General features: G+C 43.0%; 1 protein-coding gene across 1 annotated transcript; it reads right to left on the bottom strand.

Annotated features, from left to right (window-relative positions):
* Nucleotides 1–347: 347 nt before the first annotated feature.
* On the bottom strand, nt 348–24,050 carry LOC306743378 (phosphatidylinositol 4,5-bisphosphate 3-kinase catalytic subunit gamma isoform; the record flags this gene model as incomplete). The annotated part of the gene is made up of 18 exons (XM_079225882.1): nt 348–777; nt 2,764–2,921; nt 3,124–3,235; nt 3,617–3,747; nt 4,206–4,296; nt 4,422–4,565; nt 5,043–5,137; nt 6,369–6,588; nt 7,398–7,463; nt 8,277–8,904; nt 9,445–10,652; nt 11,079–11,237; nt 12,461–12,544; nt 17,042–17,226; nt 17,354–17,476; nt 17,747–17,849; nt 18,321–18,498; nt 23,992–24,050. 18 exons carry the CDS (start codon nt 24,048–24,050, stop codon nt 520–522), a joined length of 4,002 nt encoding a protein of 1,333 aa, XP_079082008.1. The 3' UTR covers nt 348–519.
* Nucleotides 24,051–24,784: the final 734 nt, after the last annotated feature.

Here is a 24,784-nt window from a genome sequence, read left to right as displayed (position 1 = left end):
CACACCAAAAGCGTTGCAAATTTTTCGCACGAGTATATTGCATGCAAAGTCAATGCACAGGCGCGAATGATTGCGAACAACGCAAAATGCATGAGTGACGCGAATAACGCGAATGGTGCATTGCGAAAAATTCGCCCGTCGAACACCGCCGTCTTGCCGTTGCTGAATGAAACTGCTGCTGAAGTAGCGCTGGTAGCGGCCGTCATTCACGGCTGTTCCTGGAGGAGTCGGACCTGTGTGCGGCTACGAATAATATTATGAACCCAGACACGAGGGCGTTTGATTTTCCGACGTTTGTGGGACTTCCACAACAAGTATAAAGAAGAACTAGTGCTATTTCAATGGTGGATGGCGGAAATAGTAACTGTATTTATTTAGAAAAGCCACAGAGTATAGAAATTATGCATCAAAATAAACAAAATAAAACAAACACAAAAACACAAAACAATATTACATGTAGACATTAATATATCGCCACCTGGGGCAGCACGATTTCAACATTTCTAATCATAAGAACATCTACTTGATGCCGGCCACCATGTGGATCCACCAGTTGGTCTGCACAGTCCAGCCCCCATTCTCACACGCCAAGATTTGCTGGAGGAAATGCTCCTTGGCCTCCGCCTCACCCTGTTCCTCCTGGAGCGCCTCCCGCAGGTAGTGCATGTCCTCTGCAGCTCTCAGCTCCGGGATGCCCGTCAGCAGCATGAGGGAGAAAAGGTTGATCAGCAGACGAGAGTGCGAGCGCAAGGAGAGGTACGCCTGGGTGCAAGTGTCCTAATATGGGTAGGTGAGAAAGACAAGGAATGGAGGACGAGGAGAAAGCAAGAGGAAATGAGGACAAAAGATATTGGGATATAGAAAACAACATCTGAGAAATATCGACAGTACATTTACGCGCACACAGTGGATTCACTTAGTCCATGCACTTATGCAACACACATACTCTTCCATCCCATAGAAGTTATGATTTGCAGGAAGATGTGATCCAAAAAATAACTAGGTTTGGTCACACAATGCTCATTTGTATCTATGTCAATCAGTGCCCAGATGCCCAGACAATGTGATGCAGTGCCCTCTAGTGTTCCCTTCAGTTAATAAAACAAAATGCCCCATTGCAAGCAGCCGGTGGAATGGCTGCCCCTCAGACGGTGAGGTGATAGAAACAAGCTGCTGCCCCGGCCTAATACAGGGTGAATGTGGGCCATAGCAGGTACAAATGGCAGGTCACCTTCTACCATGGCAGATAGGTTTTCCTAATAAATAAATAAAAATTCACTATAAAGAAAAATTCCTTATTTATATATATATATATATATATATATTCCATATTTCTACTGCCTGGTACCTTTGAGTGTTCTCGGGTAAAAAAAAGTCAAGACAAAAAAGTGAATTGTCAAAATGTTCAGTGACGGGTGAGCGGCCAGTCACTGAACATTCAGACCTTGATTAGAAATATGTTCTGGTGCACCTGTAGCCACACCTGACAGTGATGTCACAGGGTCCTGGGTACACCTGTACACCCCTGCAGCAAGAACTGCACAAGTTAACTACTGAAGGTCAGCAAAAACATGATTTTTAAGTTCCTTTTGAATGAAAACACATTGGTAGTACTCTATAATGACCTCACACTAATTAGCATTAGTAAAGCATGAGTACACACTTAATTCATCATTTATAAAGCATTGTTCCAACATGAGAATACTCATTAGTATGCAATTCATAAACACAGTTATACATGTTTTATTCTTGATTTGCTTGGGTTTTCATACTTTATAAATTATGGATTCCCCATTTGTAAATTAAGCAATATATATTGCAAACCAATTAAGTAATATATATTGCAAACTAGTTATGCACTAATGGTTAACATGGGCTTTATAAACGTGTTTTAATACTGCAATTCATGATTAATTCAGGTAGCTACTAGTCGTTAGTTAAGTATTAGTTAAGTATTACTACCTGAATTAAACGTGCCATTTATAAATGCTTTGTAAGGCATAGATAGTCTAGTAACTACCTGAATTAATCATGAATTGCAGGATTAAAAGCACATGTTAACCATTAGTGCATCATCTATAAGTCCTTAATAATTGGTTTGCAGTATATATGTTACTTAATTGGTTTGCAATATATATTACTTAATTTACAAATGGGGAATCCATCATTTATAAAGTATGAAAACATAATCATGAAACGCATAATAGTCAAGCTTAATAATCAAGAATAAAACATGTACAACTGTGTTTATGAATTGCATACTAATGAGTTACTAATGAGTGTCCATGTTGGAACAATGCTTTATAAATGATGAATTAAGTGTTTACTCATGCTTTACTAATGATAAATAGTGTGCAGTTATTATGAAGTGCTACCGACACATTTTGTACTTATTTCGAAAGTTTGCCTGAAAGAAATACACTGGTAATATTCTGTCAATAAAACCCATGATAAGACCAAACCAACAAAGATCTGACAAACAAATATGTGTACAACTATACAGCTTCATTTTGTATAAAGCTGTGAATGTACGCCTGGCTGTACGCCTGTCTGTAAGAACAAATAGGCTTGATGCTGCGAGCCACAGAGAGGGTATGAAAGCTGGGAGGCATTGACAGACACACTAACGCTTTTTGCATGTCTGTTTGAGTCTTTTCGTAGGATTTATTGACGATAGGATAAGTGCAGCCTTATCATGAAATAAAAGCATCAGTATAATTACACACAAACAAATGACACGCGCACACAACCGGGGCTTCTCACCCTGAACCGCTGAAAGTAGAGGCTGTTGCGCCCTTTGATCCGGCCCATGACATGCAGGAAGTCAGGTGTGAGGACGAATGGTACACGCTCCCTGCTCAGGCCAAGGAAGTGCTTCCTGTTCCCCAGGATGTGACCGAAGTCGATGTGAAACAGGTTCCCTGAGAGGCCCGGGAGATAACGAAAGCATTTAAATCAGTCTGGCCATCAACTCACGTGGGTTTCACAAGTCATCTTTTCCATCATTCAGTCGCTCTCGCCGTGAGATTTACTTTATCTGGATCGTTTACTGGTTCATGGGTCTACTCGGCGGAGTGCAGTTGACAGCTTGCAGGAATGTGAACCCAAACATGTGGCGCGTACCTTGGTCTGTGATCATGATGTTGTCATTGTGTCGGTCTCCTATCCCCAGCACATACGTGGCAACACAGTAACCAGCACAGGACTGCACGAATCTCTCCACGGTCTTGTAGTGCTGTCGTCAGATGAGATCACAGCAGTGCGCAGGAACACAATTAGTAACGTGGCAGAGCAGCCGATAACGACATTATATATGAAATATGTTTGAAATAAAAGGACTGAAAGTCCACCAGTCTACACTCTTGATTCAGGCAAGCTGTAAAAAGGTGTCATTGGAAGGTAAATGTTAAAGTATAGACATCTAGAGACAAGATGTGTAAAAAAAAAAAAAAGTTTCTCGATATGAGCACAGACCAAAATAAAAATGACTATTGTTCAGCGCTTGAAAGTGGGCAGCTGCACAGGCCGACGTCATTTAGGCAGACCCTCTTAAATAGTGAGGCTGTTCCACGTCTAATCAATGCCCTGCCTTTTGAATTTCATCCAGATCACTTACTATTTCCTGGAGTGGACATTTGGACTTGAGCCACTCGAACAGAGCATCGTTTTTGAAGGCCGCTGACGTTCCTCCCTGGCTCCACTGGATGGCGGCGATGGTCACTGCATTCCTCACGATCTCGATCATACCTGTCGAGGAGAAACTTGATTTAACTTTTTTGCTGTCGTTGTTTTGTTCATGTCACTTTCAATAGGACGTCCTGGTTGTAGCCTGGGGCCTGGAATTTATACATATTATACATTGGGTTTTTGTTAAGATGCCTGATAAAAGACATGCATAAAACGTGTCAATTCCATGTTTAATTCCAGCCTTTGGACCTTCGAACAACATTTATTGGAGACCTTCACGTTGGTGAAGTAAACGGTAATGCTGTATTTACGGTTCTGTAATTTCTCAGACCGCCTGAAGAAAACTATATAATATAGCAAAAACAACAGGGAAAATGGAGACAATGTTCCAGGTTATTCTCAGTAGGGTTTAATTGAGTCTAATGACGTTATAAACAGTTGCTGATTTGCAGAAGAAACTTTCAGACAGCAGAGCTAAACAGTGAACTGGATAAATCGATAATAAATGTGAAAGTGACCTATGTTGTGTCCTGTGGCGATGCAGCCATATGGAACGAGGTTAAGGTCCATAGATTTCTCCTGCCAGATGGAATCCATCACCACCAGCGTCTGAACAGGAAGACGCACATATAGGTTTAACCTAAAGTTAAGGATATATTCAGCGACATAAAACACCAACAGTCTCTATTTTCCAGTGAGATGAATAATTAAGGACACAATGAAGTCTCTTAGACCTGAATGATCAGCATGTCCTGTCTGAGGTCGTCCCCCTCTTTGAATATGATTCCCACGGGTGTAGCAGAGGTGGGCGACGGCATGGGAGAGAACTCCAGCCACAGCGGCTTCTTCTTGGAAGCCATCACTTTGCATTTGTCCAGCTGGAGGAGAGAGGTACAAAGAGAACGGATTTGTTCATGGTGAGCTTGACAGTTTATAGGGAATGGGTTTTACGGAAGGTCAGCTGTGGACTAAAGCCTTAAAACTGTTAAAGTTGTATTACTTTGTAAGTGTCAGCCCTCTAACACCCACCTATCCATCTGAGGACATGAGCCTGCACACAAACTCTGCATCATTCACTGTCTGATTGGGAATATTTTAGTCATAATTAGACTGGGAAATTGAATATTATGAACTGTCAACTGTTTGTTGACATCTTTGTATGATTGTAATGAGGCAACCACACGCTCCAACAATGGAAAAATTGAACCGAGCGTTCATTTTACATTCTGATGACTGGCGGTCAGATCGGCTGGATGAGGATGAACCAGTCACACCAGACTAAACCTGGCAGACCATCAGAAAACATAAAAGACAGTTTTTATTCAACACACGCGAGCAGCATTAGCGAGGCTTACCAGGATCCATCCAGCTTTGATCCGGGGGTCAAAGGGCACCAGGAATTCATTCGGTAGATTACTGTTTCTAAGAAGCTCTTGAAGCTTGAGGGGAGCTGAAGAAACACAAAGACATACTTATACAAATTGGTTGGGTTTCTTAGTGTGGGCTACTGTACATTAATAATGGAGCTACACACAATCTCACTACGCTGTCTGTCCATGTGGCAGTGTGTGTGTGTGTGTGTGTGTGTGTGTGTGTGTGTGTGTGTGTGTGTGTGTGTGTGTGCTGATAGTTCCGTTAGCTGTTAGCTGTTTTACAAACACACCCGTCTAAAACAATAAAAGTGATCCGCAGATCAGCGGCCAACAAGTACACAGCAATGTGACTGGTTCTTGTGAATTTGTTCTTCTTGATGTGGACTACATGCCTGTTAATGACGCAGCATCCCGTCATGCGCGTATTTATGTAACAATATCAGACGGCACAGAAGGCCTAGGTAAAAATGCCACTGCGCTGCGGGGTGAGTGAGGAATAAGCAGGAAGTCAATGGCACTGTGTTAAACAGGCAATAAAAGGTGTTTGCAATAAGTGAGTCAACACGACCACAAAAGGTTCTTGAGCATGCAGCCATAACTGAACACCCAAAATATATGATGCAGTTTGCTGCAGCAGAATGCGAGATGAGCCTGAAGGACACTCACTCACTCCCAAACTTAACTAAGGACGCACACGAGATGCATGATTCTCCTGGCAGAGATAATGAATCTAGCCTGGGAAGCGAAGTGTCCCTCAAGAGGAAAGGAGGGTCTGAGAAAACGTACACCACAATCCTATGTAATAAAACGAGACCCAACAGGTAGGTTAATCAAAGGGCAACATCAAAGAGGCTTAAGGCGTGTAAGGTCCTGCACAATAGCATAACAACAACAGATGCATGTGTAATCTCTACCTAAAGGTACTAAACATGTGAAGCTCTTCACGTTTCAACGAGGAGACAAAGAACCACAAAAACCACATGAAAAGGATCCTTAAGACAGAAGAGGTGTTTGAAGACCCGCGAGTGAGTTGGGCCCAGTTTTAACATTTTAAATACACCTGCCATTTCTCTTTCTCTGTCAAAAGATGTCGGTCCATGTACACAAAACCAATAGATTGCATGTTGTGATTATTTCACGACCTGCCATGATACTGGGCTGGAACAATAGAAAAAAGAAGGAGCTGCAGCCCCTCGCCCAGTAGTGGAAGACAACTGGTGGATGGACTAGACTTTCCTCCAGTATTCCGTAAACGTACATCTATGGCTTACTATTCCATTAAAATGTCCTTTGTTAGATGCGTCTCACCTGTAGGAGGAAGGTTGTCAGGGTAGAGTTTTTTAATCGTTATAGCAACCCCATGCAGGGCCTCCACGGCCTGGACCTGCTGGGTGAAGTTGTTGAGCATGGCCTGACCGCAGCCCAGCAGGTAGGCCTCCAGAATCACAGCCATGCGCTGGCGGAAGTACAGACACCCTGCCACCTCGCTGCGGACATACCAGAAGAAGAAGTGTCCGATCCGCTTGCTCTGCGGTGAGGGAAGGACACAGACACAGATGTAGCTGCAGTGCGACAGGGCAGTAAAAAAAATATTGACTGTTCCTCTGCTGAGACCCAAAAAAATCAAACCCTTACATGACGAGTGTAAAGGCCTTTCTATTTTGACTGGATGAAGTTGCAACTCTAAAAATACCCGTGCATTCGGTGTTCATCTATTGTGTGTCCCTAAAGTAGGAGTGCAGAAAAAAAGCTCTGAAGTGGCGCTCACTCAATACAACTTTTTTGTGTGTGTGTGTGTGTGTGTGTGTGTCCTGCGGTCTACCTAAACACTGGCCATTAACCAACTTGTCACCGCCCCCTGCTCTGCATACACCTGTCTAAAGATCTACTCATCGACTCCTCAGCGCTGGCTTTCCTCCCAGTCCTCGTCAGATTATTGTCTCAGCTACCGAGGCAATTAATGCTTCGGGCCTCAGCCGTTTTTGTGTTTTCCTCGTGTTGCCATGGACACAAACATGAACTGCTCTTGTCCCCTGTGCCTCAGGACCATCTGCTCGTCTGCCTGCACCTTCACCACCTTATGATTGAAACCTCTCGCACACCTGATTTTACAACTATGGGTTTTAAAATTAGATATTTTTGGGAGAATATATATATATATTTTTTTAAATGACCGATAAATAAATGTTTTCCCCAATTTGTACATGGTGCTCAATCTGTAATCTACCCAGCTGTGTGAAACTGAACTAAGAGGATGCACTGCTAACATTCTTCTTTATTAATCCAAATATAATATGTGTTGTGTTGCTCCAAATACAAGGATGGTGCATGACTCACCCGCAGAGCTCTTTGGATGAGGTACCGAGCGAGGAAACTGTCATGGTAAGGTTCCACTTTGAGGGTCTGTATGGGTAAACAGGATAGAGAGAAAAAAAAACACAATTGGATAAGAAGGTTTTTCTTTTAATGATGATTCACATGCAATGTGTTACCTTTTTTTATTCCAGTCTTAAATCAGAATATCAAACAGGTGACACATGCACCTGCACAGTAGAATGCAGTGCAACACAACCCCTCCTTCGTCCCATTGTCTGAATGTGGATCAGTGTGCACAAGTATCCATAAGTGCAGAGCACACATATGCCAGCTTAATATTTTGCTTCTCCCAGATACACAGTATTCCTATCATGGAATGGAAAGGGGCCACTTTAAACACTTAAAAATCAGCGGATGTAAGAACTAACTTAGCAATAATTAGCAAGCTAAAATCTGTTGTCCATTCAGCCGTCGATGGTCGCTATAGCTGGAAAACGAGAAGCCTGCTTTTTCCTACCTCGGTCCGAAATTAACGACGCATTGTTTTGACAAAGAATTTTAATTGTAAACTGCATGTGTGCTGTGCAGAAATTCAACATGTCTGGCAACTGTAACGAAGGGAGGCTGGGGCTTAGAAAACGGTCAATTATCCAAATCCAGTTGAAACGCAGTGAATCTGGGTCCATTTGTTTAGTTCAGGGATGAGAGGTTTTGATATGAATCTATACTAATGTAGGTGTGGTGCTTTTGCATTGGATTGCATAAAATTGCTAGGGGCTTCCAATAGAAAAGTCTGTTCAAATATTTTGTTATTCTCACAGTTCCTTCAAACATACGCTTGACTTTTTTTTCTTCAGATCAACAACACACACTCTTGCCGTATCTCAAACAAACACATACCTGCACCAGCTGCAGCAAATACATCAGTACATCGTCATTGGACAGGCTCTCCAATCTCTGGACTGCTAGTCTCCGGACCGTCCGGTCAGCAAAGTCCATGCTGAGCAGCTCCAGGGCCACCGTCACATCCAGCTCTCCAGGATCCCAGTTTCCCAGTAGCCAGTGGACATCCTCGACCACTCTGCGGTTCATCCATTCAACGCTGCGCAGGTATTGGGGAAGATTAGAGGCGTAGCGGACGCTCTCCTCCCGGAACCTTTTGAGGCAGCTGCTGGCGTTGGTGACGATAGATGGGGATCTGAGAGTGACAGTGTCGGGCCGATGTGTCACATGCAGAGAGGAAGAATCTGTGCTGGTCGAGGTCGAGGAGGCTGCATTAGAAGAGGCGGCAGATTTGGTTGAAGTGAGGATGGAGGAAGGACTGCCGGAGCATTCAGAGGTGCTGAAGCTGTTTGGCAGGACCACAGGGAAGCTGTAGCGGTCCAGAAGGAAGCTGATAGCCATGGAGTCTGCTATGTCTGGGTTAGTGGCAGAAGACAGCTTGTCTGCCTGGTAGGTGATGGCCTTTTCCTCCACGTCAGGGTAGGACCACATGTGCATAGTGTAGGGGCCTTGGCTGAGCACGGACCTGCATGGATTTGAAAATATCTGATATTAATTTAAAAACAGACAAACACTTCGAAAAAGTTGCGATCGGAAATGCACTCAGCCTCCCAAAATAGGATTCAGTTTGCTGCAGCAGAATGTGAGATGAGTGGTGGACGGACACAGAGGAGCACACTCCACTCAATCACGGCCTCACGGACCCCCACGCGAGCGCTTGCTTGACTCCCCTGGCGGAGATGATTATTTCTGCATCATTGCCATCACAGTGATTATAGGGATGTTCCTAAAATATTAGCTTGATTTGAATCAATATTAATGTAAATAAAAATATTAAGGACGCCTTCCGTTTCCTATGAATTTCTGCCTCGATGTATATAAAATCATATATTACATTTTAAAAGCATAATTTCCATAAAATCTGTAAAAAGAAAAGAAAAAAATACAGTAGGAAACCGACCAAGTTGCTTTTTAATCCGCTACAGTGCAGATACCTTTTATGTTAGCGTGTTATCCCTTTCTGACAATTAACGCTGAAAGTTGTAATTGATGTTAAAAACCTGACCTGTGGTCAATGAGGAGAAGATTGACAAAGTAGAGCACCTTTCCCTTCCCTTTCTGCAGGTCCGGTGCTTTGACTGATGCCGTCTTTGAGTCCTTGGCTACTGAAGGTTTTGGGTCTTTGGTTGCTGGGGGTGCGTCACCACCACTAGCATTAATAGTGAAAGCCAGCTTGGCTCCACGTGGCAGATCCCTGAGGAGAACATCAAAGTCCAGCCACTCGTTCCACAGCACTTCATCTGCGAAGGCCTTGGGATGGGAGGACACCGAAGACAGAACCTTGTTGCCGTAGAGTATGGAGGCTTTTACATAAACACACTGAGGGCATTTGCTTGGAAGGTTTGGGATGTCGAAGCCAAGCAATTTCACTCGGAGCCTCCTGTTGCAGTCCCACAAGGATATCATGAAGATGTCATCCAAATCCTTCCCTTCGAGGCGGAGATCGTCGTGGGAGCTGAACTGGCCACTGGAATCGTCAACCAGAGGCCAGTCCACGAACTTGACAGTCTCGTCGGCGAGCTGCGACACGGGGACCACAGACAGGTGGAGGTCTTGGTTGGTTTTCAAGCACTGTCGAACCCAGAGGAAATTGCTCAGGGGGTGATCTCCAGATAAAAACTCCTCCCTCCCGGAGACTTTCAACACCAAACTGTCCGAAGTGTCATAGTCAAGCCCCTGGTCGGCCGCCACACTTCTAAAAAATGTGAGAAGAACACTTGGTGTCGCACTAAAGTCCACCTGTATGCTGAAGCTGATCTTGCTCATGTAATGGAAGGTGACGGGGAGCTTTCTGTTCAGCTGGTCCCGGAGGTCATTTGGAATGGGGGCACACGTTATCCAAGGCTCTGTGGCATACAGCTCGTCGTCCCGATCCCTCACCTCTTGTCTCCTCGGCGTTGCCAGTTTCCTGCGTGTGAACGTGAGCTCGCCGAGTCTGTCCGACGGTTCCCTGTCCAGGTCGTGTCCGATCAGGTACGCCAGGTGCCACTGCTGTTTCTTCTTGTCCTCCAAATCGACTGCCATCAGCGGTTTTACCACTATGTGCGCCGACAGACGGCCGGTGTCGTCACATGACCATGGGATGTCCAACGTCCTGATGACCTGACAGTCATCGTAGGCCTCGTACCAGTCATCCCCCTTGGCATATAGCAGAGTGTATTTCTCCGGGTCCAATACTGCAAGTGGGTCTGGGTGACCGTTTTGTTCCTGTGCCTGAAGGCATAGAGACAAAAGTTTTTGGAAAATTGTTGATGGTTGCAGTCTGAATATATATTTCTGAACCAAACGTCTGCAGCTCTGTGAGGTTATGTCACAAACTAGACAGCATATAGCGCAGTGGTGGTTTAAGCTGAACGCTATTGTCAGCATGCTAACATGCTTATAATAACAATGCTGACATATCGATGTGTAGCACATACAGAATATGATGCACTGCTGTAGATTAAACTGGCCAACAGTTAGTTAACCAAATCTACAGCAGTTAACACACACATTGACCCGGTCAGCTCTTCATTCCTAACCCTCAGTCACCAACACTAGCACAACCTTAATTAAAGGTCAATATGTGTGCATACATTGCAAAGTGCATAAAACAGTCAGAAAGAGGACAACATAATCGTTTAATAGGGCTTTGCCTACCTGCATGCAGATGCGTAGCCGCAGCTGGTAGACGCTGCACTGGGCAGGGAGGATGACCGACACTGACTCACACGCCATATTGACACTGTACTCCTCATCGCCGGACGCTTGCCCTTGCTTGAACTCACAGATGAATTTCAGGTTGTTTTCAGAGCCGCCCTGAGTTGGCAACCCAGATAGAGAGTCCACAGCATGTGGAGCAAATTGAGAGATCATTGAGAGATCCATCGATACTGAGGAGAGAAAATCCCAAAATGAAATCCTTTTTTTTAGGAACTCTGAATTTGACTGATTATCGGATCCATCTCTGTGGTTCACGGGTTGTTAATAAGGCATTGCAGATGCAGCGCGCTAACAAAGAAAGCTCCAAAGGTTTCTTACAAACACAGGTGCTGCTTTTAAGATCCTCAGGTGGAGTCCGTGTGAGTCTGCTACCTGTTTGACTGTGAGGCTGTGTGTTTCTTTTTGCTGATTGCTCAGGGACTTCCTCATTCTTTTATAGCACAGCTCTCAAATAACAACCACAAAAACAACAAAGCACTTACTGACATTGTATTGGTTGATTTCCTTGTTCCCTTTTTGCACTTAGACTTACATTGTAGTTATCCTTTCTGACATTTTCACAGTTAACAGGCCGGGGGACCTTTTTTTATTTACAGTGTTCCACTTTAAAACAAATGAAACAATAAACAATGAAAAGTGTTCCTCTTTGTTTGCAGTCAACATTTGTTATGTACTCAGAAATACAGTGACAAAAGAGTTTGCAATCAAAGGTCAAAAGGGAGCAGTGCTGGTGTCTGAAGGAATGCACCAAACCTGTTTGGGTGGTTTGACTTGCTGTTCTGAGAAGGAACTGTAAAATGGAGAATGGATGCACCTTCAATTCAAACTGAGGATTTTCAAGCAGTGCTTATGACAACCAGTCACTTTACTGTTACCTCAACAGCTGCCAACATATGGATTATGTATTAAAGAAAAAAAAACGGCTGACCTTATTTTATGAAAACATTTAATGAAAAAGAAGTTGCTGAAATCTGTATAGAGTGAATCGGTGGAGTGATGTTTGTATTTGAAATGAAAAACCTAATTGTTTCCAGTATAAATCACTGGTAAGCAATGCATACTACCAATGGTTCCAAGGCACAAGTGAAATGGAAGGGATGCAGTGGGCACCCTTGACTTATCCACCCTTGGAGTAGTTGTGCAAACAAAAATGAAGTACACACACCATTTCTCAAGGTCGGCCCATCCCCCTCTTTAGATGCTTTTATGATACAGGCATCCTGTGTCCTGAAGATTATACTATTAATATTTAGCCAGTCAGTTGTTGCCAGAATGTTGGCTAGAATTATTTTATTTTTCTCCAGGGGATGAAGCGCTACGTTCTTGTACTGCGCTGAAGTTGTGGGCAGGTGGTCAAAGTGGATGATGGCATACAAACCACGGGAGTCCCGTCTGTGGTTGGGCTGAGGTATAAAAAGCACTTTGGTTAAGGTTCGGGAAAGATCATGGCGTTGGTTAAATGTTGAAAAGTAAAAACATTGTGTCTCGTGGGTCAAGTACACTCAGTAGGTCGAGAATCATTCAAGATCACTTGCAACGGGACAATACTACATTCACATTAATCTTTGCTATTTTTCGTACAAGTGTGATCAAAGGGAAGTGCAGTGTTGCTGGAGGCTCTAGAAGTATAACCTAGAAGAGGAAGTACTGCACTTCTCCTTTGAATTCTTCAGCTGTGATGTCACAGAAAAGAGAGGCACAGGACCTTCACTCCTGTGTTTCTGTACCTCTGGGTTCTAGTGGCGTGGTACATCGGGAAAGCCGAGCATGAACTGGGTTGTGTTTGAACCATTGAGCTGTTGCACTGTGGGATATACAGTGAATATATTCATAAAGGACAACAATGCCAGCGTGAATCAAGGGCTGCCTGTAACTCACATGGGTTATTTGTGAGATGTATGTAAATGGCTGATCAGGATGACTCTGAAGTGTTTGTTTAAATGGCCCGTTCAGAGACTAAGGCAACCCTTTTCATGGCAGCTTACATTGTGACCATCACAATGAAATGAATAAAAACTCACTAGAAAACCTCCTCTGTAGTCCCACCTACTTTTTGACTGCCATTCATCTTTCTCCCTCCACCTGTTCATATGTGAAACAAAGAAATTAAAACTGCTGATGTTCAGCTCCCAATTCAGGTAAAAAAAATAACAAGAATTGTCCTTATTCTTGTTCTATAATTTCATAAATACAACAAACTATAGTTTTTAAATATAAAATATGACTATATATAACATTTTATAAGCTGTGATATTAAATAGCTTTTGCGGCTCCAGACACATTTTATTTGGTGGAAAATAGGGAAAAATGAATATAAAGGTTGACCCTTGAGTTAGGAGAATTTCTCCCTTCTGTTGGAACTGTTGCTTCAGTGGAGTTACTCCAAATAAACACTGCTCCCAAAAGAATAGCTCATTCTTCTGCCTCTAACTCACATAGACAAAGATATGATTGACAGATGATTGTTTATCGAAGCACGTCACAGAGAGACAATGTCGCACTCTAGTGGCGAGGTAATGGAAGTTCACCTATAGGTGTAACAAAGTAAAGAGAAGCTTCACAGTGAGCTCGATCGATGAAGGTTGTCGAAAGATCCAGGTTGTTCTTTAGATGGGAACGGGAAGTTTGGTAATGTATATTGATTTTCTGTGATTTAGAAAATGTTGTCCTGCTTCGGTGTCATGATAATTTTGATGCTGGGATTCCCGTCAGGACCCAGCTCCTATGGAGGGAGAGGTGATGGTTCCCTAGCATGGTCACTGGTCTGTCTGTCTCCTGCACCTAACAGGTAGCAACAGGTGGGGAACGCCCTACTTGGAAGCACCCGGGCCGATGCTCTCCAAGGATAAAAGCAGCCAGGCAACAGCACTTTATTACTTGTAACCGTTCCCGTTTGTTTTGGGGTGCATTTCCACCCATCTTAGTGAGCAAATAAAGCTGTTGAACTGGATTTACACTGTTGTGGAAGGAAAAAGTGCTCTGTGTTCGTAACATTCTTCAAGTTCCTGAAATGGTGTTGCCTCAGTGCATGATGTTGGATCTGTGCTATAATGCTCTCTGGGAAACTAGTTTAAAGAAAAGCTCATTTTAGCTCTGAAAGTTTACAAAAATCATACTGTCCTGGCTCATTACTGATTATTACATGTATAGGATATTTTTCATTAGGATATTTTTTCTAATCTAACAAACTATATTTTGATAATGAGTATTTCTAATTCAGATACAGATTCTGAAGATGCTTTTGTGAAATGTAGGTGTTATATTTGTTATGACAAATACATTCAACTCATGTCTGACATCGATCATGTCAACAATTTGAAACACTTAACTGTACTGTGAAGCAATAACTGTACTCTGCAAAACACACATTAGAAGGGTTGTTCAGGACAAAAGTACAGTGTGCAACCATTACAGCATGTTTGTTTCCAGGGGTTTCACTTCCATATCACACTCATTTCATTTGAATCATAAAGAGGGAGATTGTCCTCCTCATTATACATGTTATACTCTCTAAGGCATGTCCAGAGTATCCATTGACTCTGATAAAGCCCAGCAAAAAACACATCAGTACCACAGTGATAGTAGATGGACAGTGAATGGTGGGCTCATCTGTACATAACTAATAGCTGCTGTTAGTTTACATTAATATGACTTGTCAACCCTGTTTCTTGACTTCCTCCGCATGTGACTTATATCAGTGGAATGAAGTGCATTGAACATCCATGTATGTATAACAGTCTGACATCCATGATGAATGTGTGCAGGTCCATTTACTGTCCCTTGCATTTAGTTGATTAATGTGGATATTTGACAGGCATTCGTGTTAATAAACTGGCCCATGTACAACCTGCCCTTCATGTGTCGGCTCAGACCTCTCCGTCTGATCTGTGTGTCGCTGTACGTCTAACTGTGAAAAAGGAGTTAGCTTGTCTTCATTGTTGCGTCAGTCTGTACACATGATGTTTTACTGTTGACCCCTGACCTCTAACCTGTTGCCTTGGTTTCCACAGAAACAGAGATAGTCTTTGTAGGATGCTTCTTGTCTCGTGAGAATCTGCCCGGTACAATTAGAAACCCCACAATGCCAAGCTGTGTCTGTGGCTCTTTCTTTTGTTCATCAAAACAGTGATGTGCAACATTTTACAGACGAGACTATATGTGCACGACTTCCTCTTATGTGCACACTGCACTCGTCACTCTTCACTGCCACTCAGATCAACTGAGCTACTGCACACCGACACACATGTTGTGAGCAGAGAAATGGTGTTTCCCATGTGTGGAATTCATTTGTAGTTTATAGGCACTACACAGATCTCACAATACATTTACAAGCATATGTATTATCATTCTTATTAGTGGTAATGGTGGCTTACTGCACACAATATCATGAGAGAAAACAAACTGATAGTGAGGCCATCTTGTGCATAAGTGCAGAACCTTTTTACATTTGGGCATTTGGGCATTTGGACGTTACTCATTTCATAAATCTCCATGTATTGTGCATTCAGTAACTGACCACATTTCAAAGTGACCTGAGCCAGCCCTCTTTATTAACACGTACATGTTACCTGGAATGAACCCCAGCACGGTGCGCAGCCTCCGGAGTGACCAGCAGGGGGCGACAGCGGACTGTCTGTAACACTTACAGACTACTGACTGAGTATCACGTTCACCAGAACTTTCATCTCATAATTTCATTTTGCAATGACTCTCAAATGTTTCACTGATTTATTCAGGCCGACAGTATGTACCTGACAATACTCTTTGAGCCGGACCTGTTTGTTGCAAAGTAAAAGCACAAATGTACCGTGTACTTATTTTCTATGTATTTCTTTATTTTGTTATGCCTTTCCAGTGTTGGTAAGTTCTATATGTTTATTTTGAAATAAGCTACAGCAGTGTTATGAACATGATAATAATGATATTAATTAATTAAGTTGTTTCCCATGTATTATCGTCACATCTTGTTCCCTTGCACCTACATGTATGTATCATTACCTTCTGTTCTGGTACACAATCAGTAAAGATTACAAATGTTCATTTGAATGTTCATTTGAATACAATTGGGAAGAATTATACTGCACATTTTATTCATATCAACATGTAATATTACAAATATCAATAATTAGCAGTAATAACAGGAATGCCTTTGAGTCAAATGGAAATAAAAAAGATATTCAATTATACTTTGCACAATATTTATTGTATATAAAGTGTCATACATTTAATTATGTCAGAAATACTATGATATTGTTTCTCATATAAAAACAAATCTAGAAGAACATTGGACATGTAATTGTGCTACTCAGTAAATAAACGGTATAAATACTGTTCATACAGTTTACATGAACATACTGTATTCTATGTGACAAATGAAATACTAAAGCTTTCAGAATGATTATTTCTCATTCAGCCTGAACCATCAGTCTCCTTCTTGATTTCTGAGCAGATCATACAGCTGCTGACAGCTTCCTGTGTGTGGGAGGAGCTTCCTGTGTGTGGGAGGAGCTTCCTGTATGTGGGAGGAGCTTCCTGTGCGCGGGAGGAGCTTCCTGTGTGTGGGAGGAGCTTCCTGTGTGTGGGAGGAGCTTCCTGTGTATGGGAGGAGCTTACGGTATGTAGGAGGAGCTTCCTGTGTGTGGGAGGAGCTTACTGTATGTGGGAGGAGCTTCCTGTGTATGGGAGGAGCTTCCTGTGTGCGGGAGGAGCTTCCTGTGTATGGGAGGAGCTTACGGTATGTAGGAGGAGCTTCCTGTGTGTGGGAGGAGCTTACTGTATGTGGGAGGGGCTTCCTGTGTGTGGGAGGAGCTTCCTGTGTGTGGGAGGAGCTTCCTGAACCCTCCAGCACAGAAGAAGCAGATGGAGACAAACTACGTCCTCTGTGCTGGTGGGGACGGGACGCTCCTCGTCCTCTCGGCTGGTGGCGTCGGGGTGGAGGGGCAGGGAGGACCGTAGTCACTGGTCTCTGACTCTCTGGGGTCTGAGAGGGGTTCAGGTCTGCTGTGGGTCTGGGTCGTCCTGGGATGACGGGTTAGTTGACCTCCACCCTCAGCTGCCCCAAGAGTGAGACCTGAGGAGTCCTGCCCTGTGAGACACAAACACAAGAGATGAATACTTTGGAACTCAACCGTTACATTGTTGTGTTGAATCTGGTCTCCAATGATGGAATCGTATCACTGATCCTTCTGTAGTCCTGGAGAGGGATTACTTACTCAGCCCACTGAAAGAAAGGCGACCCCCGCTCTCCATCTGGTCCTGTGGTCCTCCATCCTTCTCATCTGCTCCGTCGTCAAGGAGACCCTGGATGTTGCTTCCTGTATCACGGCCATCGATACCTGAGTAAAAGAGACTTGGAAACTTTTCTTCATGTTAGTAATTTTTGCAACACATCTGTCTGGTTCAGCCACTTCAGCTACTATAAAAATAAACAGAGAGAGTAAAATGAACAATCTTTGAATAACTGTTAAGTGACACTTTCAGGGGACTCGTGTTATTGCTGGTATCAAGTGTTGTTCTGGGGAAGACATCTACACTTTATAAAGAAAAATACACAACAGAAAAACAACCTTTCACAGTTTCACAGACTTAGTGCTGAGAATACGAACACGACTCCAACTGCAGTCGTACAGAGACCGGATAGCCCGTTGCAACGGGTCCATACTCCTGCAGCACCCCACACAAAACCCCCAGAGGCACCCGGTCGAAAGCCTTCTCCAAGTCCATAAAACACATGAGCAAAAGCAAAAGCTTCCCCCGGAAGGCTGAGTAGTGTGATACCCCGATAGTTCGAGAACTATGGAGTCGGCAGGCGGCGCCCTTTTCCGGACCCTCCCACCGACTCCAAGAAGGCCGGATTCTCTGAACTGCTGTTCGGTGTTTGAGCACAAACAACAGTCAGAGCCTTACTGCCCGCAACCCGCAGGCGCAGGGAGGCGACCCTCTCGTTCTCCGGGGAAAACTCCAACATGGCGACGCTCAGCCGGGGGCTCGTGGTGTTTCCCTGTTTCAGAGGAGGTAGCTAAGGTCCGTGGGCCGCTATCCATCAGGGCTTATTGAACCAAGTCTTGTGAAACGTCATAAGTCGCAGCCCAAGTACTGTTCCAATTCCAGTCGTCATCTAGCCAACCACGATCCAAATGCATCAAGTAAGCTGCTGTTCCAAATGCAGAATGACCGTACTGCCTCTCCCTCGTCGTCCTCTCCCTCGTCTTCCTGAATGAACACCCCCTGTTCCCAAACACCAAACACAAAATGACCGTTCACAAATGCAAGCTCCAACTCACCTTCAATACCTTGGTCGTCTAAGGCGATCCTGACGGGCCTCTTGCAGGACGCTCCATGATGTAGTTCACACCAGCTGAGAGGGAAAGGTTCAAACGTAAGGATTTCCCATAACATTCAATATTTCTGGATGACATTGAGCAATAATCAAAGTTTAAAATAGAAAGAAACGACAGCATATCCATAACAACGACAGACAAAACACAAGAGGCTGTGCCTGTAAACATTTAACATCAAACATGCAGTTCTTCCTCTGTTACTTTAATCAGATGAGGGAATCTTAATCAATTAATGCAATTCATGATAAATATTGTTGTTATTACATTTTATTGGAAGATATTCCAATGCCAATCATTATTATTATTAGTATTGTCGTTATTGATATTGTCAGCAGTATTACTATTTGAATATGTCCCAAACAACAATAGGCTTAATAATTAACAAGCTTTAATCTTAAATTGCACATTAAGAGTGCTTCACTTTTTTCTGGTCATTGAACCGACAGTTGAGTCTCGTGAGCTCTCGGCAAAGACATTTATTCTGCACCAAACAATTGTCAGGACTTCAGTGTGTGTGAACACAACGTTCAATGGTTTGCAATAAACGGCGTGAACGTGTTTAATTTACATTGAGCACGTGCGTCATGACGCACAGTGAGACATGGCGATATTAATCCAACATGACCACAGAAACCTCTTTGGTTTATAACTCATTATTGTCTCGGTTTAGCAGGTGCATATCACAGCATGCAGTTTCATAATGACGTAACAGATCGCTCTCTCGTCCCCGAAAACAAATATCTCAACAACGAGTAAAGTGCGTTTCTATGTTAAATGTTAAATACATAATTTATTTAATATGATAAAGTAAAAGGAGCAGATGTGTGTACAATAAGTCACGTTTCCACTCAGAGTCACCTGCAGGTCACGTGACGCAGGATTCGATCGAACGCCCTTGAACGTACATATTTTAGAATTCTAAAAAAATTGCTCAGGCGCCATTTTGTTTCTGATATTTCAATGTTAAATTTCGACGTTTTGATACCTTAAACCCAACATAACAGGGATTTTGATCCTCTATAATAATTGTTAACACACTCCACACATCTCCCGCAATTTGTAAGACATTCTGTAGCTAAAATATCATTTTACAGGCCTGACAACATTCTTGGACCTTTTAACTTTAAAACTCAATTTTGTTTTACTGATTTTTAAACTGAGAAAACTTTCATGGATTTAATCCTTATTTTATTGATAATAAAAAAGCTAAATGAAATCTAAAAGTGGTCTGACCTGCACGGCTCTGCTCATGTCAAAGTCCAAAGTGTAAAGGGACGAATCAGAACCAGCGCAGCCCTAAAGTAGCCTCGGACCGGTTTCCATGGCAATCACTGACGTGCATGCGTCCTTGCGTGCGATTGAGCAATACATAAAGAGAGACATATATTCATTATTTTTCTCATATATCTCATATATATATTTTTATTTGATTAATACTTTATTTTATTTTTCAGTGATCTGTTGCTGTTCAGTACAGCTGTGAGTTGTAAACCTTACACAACCCGTCTATATGTATTGTGATACAATAATAATAATAATAATAGTAATAATAATAACTTTACTTATATAGCACCTTTTAAAAACAAAGTTTAAAAAGTGCTCTACAGAGAAGCAAAGCATATCATAACTTAAATACCTGTTTGTCTGATGGGTCAGAGAAGAAGTAGCTGCACCCGCTTGGCCTGAGCACTGCATGAGCACTAAGAGGAGGAGGAGGGGCCCGGTGGGGGCTCGTGTGCGCGGAGCATGTCGGGGCGAAATTCTCACAAGAACTCAAATAAATGCCCCGTCAGATATCAAAACACATTTGGGGGGAAATGATGACAGAGAGTCATTTTTATTCTTAAATACTGATTAATGAAGAAAACAATTGGGCTCCAGCAGAAGGGGCACCACTGGGGGTCTATCTGTGCACGTGCCTGGTACTCGGCATTACGGTAAGAAGTCAGCTCTTACGCTCTTATCGTGATGCCTGTACATACGGGGACCTAAACAAAGCGTGCGGGTTGGCTGGACTGCAGTACATTCTCGGGTCATCTTTACAGAGGATACTGTTGTACTAGTTTACTCTTCATCAAAGTCTGGTAACACCTGCTCTGTGTCCTCGGAGGGACGATGAAGAAACTCAACACGATGAACACGTGCTGATCTCACTATTGGTGGTGTTTGGTGAGAGCTTTAAAGGGTTAGAATACACTAGATTATAACATGTTAGACATCTGTTTGGATCTTGGCTCGACATCATCCAGTGGCTTTATTTCAGCTACTTTAACAATTGTGGCAAATTGAAACACAATCACTGAAATTATAATTATACATCTCTTATCTCTTATGTTCCATTGCTGACAGCTGACATCAACTGTGTGATCAAAGGCACAGAGTTACAAATTCTAATAAAAAAAGCAGAAGATGCCTCTCCCATCTAGATTTGGATTCTGATATACAGTGAACCTTTGATACAGACTGGGCTTTTGTGACAGGCTGCTTCACTGTGTGAGGAAAGAACCCGCAGCTCCTTCCTTCCTGTCTGTGACACTTAACAATCCACACTGCTCCAGTAGAAACAGACTATTCACTCGTGCAACATAAATGAAACTGTTCAATATCAATATTTACTTGATGCAATAATGTTGATTCAACTGTTCGGTTATATTTTGCTTTATAGGTCTTGTTTTTTTTTACTGATGCTTCTTGTTATTGAGAATCACACTTCTATATTTACTGTTCATTTTATTGTGTGTGTGTTACTTTAAATGCAAGGAATTATCTTCTTTCCTTTGGTAAAGAAAGGTCCAGTGTTTCCTCAGCTAAAGGGGCAAAGAAAAGAAGCTTTAAAGCACTTCACATGGTGGCCACTTCAATACTTCCGGCTCATTTCACTCAGTTAGGAACGTTCCAACGCTAAAAGGACTATTCGGCCGTAGCATGGAGTTGTTTTTTTCTTCTGACTCATGAAAACAAGTCATCACCAAGTGACCAAAAGGGTCAGACCGACCCCCAGTGTCAAAGACTGGCAACTGCAGTGCAGAGTTTATTCTGGGGGCCAGGCTACACCCAAGACAGCAGGAACTATGTCTGATCCAGGCCGCTGCTTATTCATGTTTTAAATACCACTACAAGTCCATAAATAAAACCCAATTTAAATGATTTAAAATAATTAACTTCATGCCTGTCCCACAGATGCCACACAATAAAGAGGCTGTGGAAAGGGCATAGGCACCAACAAGTACCTCTGGACCACTATCAACAGCGTTGCTGACTTTCAACGACAACACAAACCACCGGGAAACCTAAACGTAGCCCCTCCCATCTTAAGCAGCCATATAGCGAGCCTTCTCTTTGTCTGGTTTGGTATGAGGGGCTCTCAGAGACCAACAAGGCCAAACTGCAGAGGGGGGAGCTTTGTGGGGAGCAGTGCTCAACCCTCCAGTCAACAACCCGGTGTAACTCCGAAACGCGTCAAATACCGACGGTTGGTCAGTGCCCCTCGTCTGGTACTGGGTACAACCACTGGGTATTTTGCATTATAACTCAGAACAACAAGAATCAAGAAAGTACAATTTCTTCAAGAAAGTTAAACTACAAAGTGCTATAAGTAAGTGCCATTTAACTGCGACTAAAGTACTACTAAGGTTCTACTTTCTTTATTCAAGGAATACTGCTGGACATGAAACGCTTTTAAAAGAACCCAGAACCACCCTCTTCAACAGTTAACATGGCCTGACTTAAAATGACATGGTTGTTGGCATAAAGAGGAGCTGGAAGAGACAGAAGAAGGGCAGTGAGAGGCATGAGAGGTGAGAAGGAGGAATCAGGATGGAGGGAGAGAGGGAGAGAGAGAGAGGGCCGGAGGGGAGGAGTGATGGCATACCCCCCGCCTTTTATAGGGTGTGTTTGTCTACATGGTTCAGCTGCTCCCCCAGGGAATGTCCAGGAATAGAAGGAGAAGAAGGTGGAAAGAGGAGGAGAAGAAGGAAAGAGAATAAAGAAAAAAAATAAAGAGAGAACAAGGGATTTCCTCCTGGTCTTTCATTCCCTCTCTGCAAACTGAAGTCGCCTCATGCTTCAAAACGTTTTTCTCTCATCTAAACGGTGAAAAGTCTTGAGGCAGGCGAAGCATCAGCTGGTGCTGTCAGTCAATAGGCGGTGACATAAGTTGGACACTGTGGCCCGAAGGGGGAAGGCAGGGGTGATGACAGAGAGAGAGGGGTGAGAGGAGGTTAAGATGGAAAGAGGAGATGGTGAGGATTAAAACGTAAAGAATAGTGGAAGGGTGATTCAAAAAGAAGAAAGGAGTGTTGTGTAGAGGGCAGGTATAAAAAGGTGTAGAGTGTGATGATATAATGGGACAAGAGAGAAAGAAGAAGGGGAGGGAAAAGGAAGTGAAGAGGATGCGTGTTATTAGAATCTAAATGCTGATAGCAGGTGATCCCCACTGCTGCTTTCATTTGTATTCTCTTCATGACTGATGCTAGAGGCATTTGATCATTTATAAAAATAAAAAAGAAGTTACCAGTTATTTTGAGATTTTACAATGCATCTTAAGAAAAACAATATTTCAGAATGCAGTCTTACTTGACTTCCCCTCTCCATCATTTTATTACAAACATTTTCAGCAGCTTGTCAGATTTTACATATGGACTACAGGGGTATTACAGAAATTCTGCATTCATCTTCAATCAATACTAAGTAGATAGTATTGATTGGTACAGCAGCCTAATCATTTCATCTCTTGTCTTATTTAAATACTTTGTTTACAAATATTAATTTGTTATGATTGTGCTTGTTGTTGCATATCATTTTTTATCCATTTAAGATTTTGTAGGTCGGGAGCTCTGAAGAGCAACTAACCAGCTCTGGAGATGAACAAGCTAGCTAGCTAACTAACTAGCCAGCTCTGGAGATGAACAAGCTAGCTAGCTAACTAGCTAACTAACTAGCCAGCACTGGAGATGAACAAGCTAGCTAGCTAGCTAGCTAACTAACTAGCCAGCACTGGAGATGAACAAGCTAGCTAGCTAACTAGCTAACTAACTAGCCAGCACTGGAGATGAATAAGCTAGCTAGCTAACTAACTAGCCGGATCTGGAGATGAACAAGCTAGCTAGCTAGCTAGCTAACTAACTAGCCATCTCTGGAGATGAACAAGCTAGCTAGCTACCTAACTAGCCAGTGGTCAAGTCCGACGCTCCTGTCTGCTTTCCCCCCCGCCAAAGTAGTCTGCCAGCGGCGTGGGGTCGGCCTATATGGTCTCGTTGTTTAATGTTTCTCCAATAAGAGAAACTCGTATTTCCTTTGGCCATTTTTAAAAACAAGCAAACAAAACTTGCCAGCAAGCATTGGCTAGCTTGTTCTGCTGTTGTTTACTAACTACTAAGGTTTACTGAAAATTATGTATAATTTCTGTCAGCTATTGCATATTGCTAACTGGCCTTCTTAAAATTATCTTATATATCGGCCTTTCCACTCTTGCAGTGTGAGCAGAACGCAGCATTTTTGCTGCCGGGTACTTTGCAAAGCAAGGGGTAGGCCTCCTGGAGCTCTTGCCAAAAGGCAGACTCTTCGGCATGACGGCTATACCACAGCTGCTCTTGTTTCCAAGCCAATGAGACAGTTCGCTGCAGGCATAAATAGATTTCCAGTGAAAGAATTGAGAAACTGCAGAGCCTTACTGCTTAAAATTCCAGTGTGGACCGAGAACAGCAGAGACTCCAGGATTGACACGTCTGTCAGCTGACCTGGTGGTCTGAAGCGGAAAAAGAATGATTGCGAGTGTGCATTTGATGTTAGAGTGCATCTAACCCACGAATAAAACTCCTCATTCTTTGTTCTATTTATAGTGTTTGTCTTGTGACCCACGCAAAGGAAGTCTGTCAGTTCCCCATTTTAGTTCTAACTAAAGTATCTCCCCCAGCCATGAACTTTGGCTCAGACATTCACGTTCCTCTCTAGAAGAATAGTAATAACCTAAGTGACCTCAGCTCTTCATCTAGTGCCGTCATCGAGTCAACATTGCATTTTTTGTATCTGCAAAACCTGTTGCATTTTATGCCGGATGCCCTTCCTGACCCAGCCATTGATACACCGTGCCGCCAAACCAAAATTCAACTTTGAGTCATTTTAATTGAAATCCTCAACTGAAATAAGATACAAAATGTACTTAAGTTAAGGGAATTTAACCAAACTAAGTGGTTTTGTTGCCTAAGCATAACCAGTAGTCTTAGAGTGCATGTTGAATGTTGTTAATCGGAACTGACAAACAATGCTCACAATAGAAAACAGAAATATTGATTCTCATGGAGT

The sequence above is a fragment of the Taurulus bubalis genome (genome assembly GCF_910589615.1).
Source record: "Taurulus bubalis genome assembly, chromosome: 11".
Taxonomy (NCBI): domain Eukaryota; kingdom Metazoa; phylum Chordata; class Actinopteri; order Perciformes; family Cottidae; genus Taurulus; species Taurulus bubalis.
This window is presented reverse-complemented; position numbering and strand designations above follow the sequence as displayed.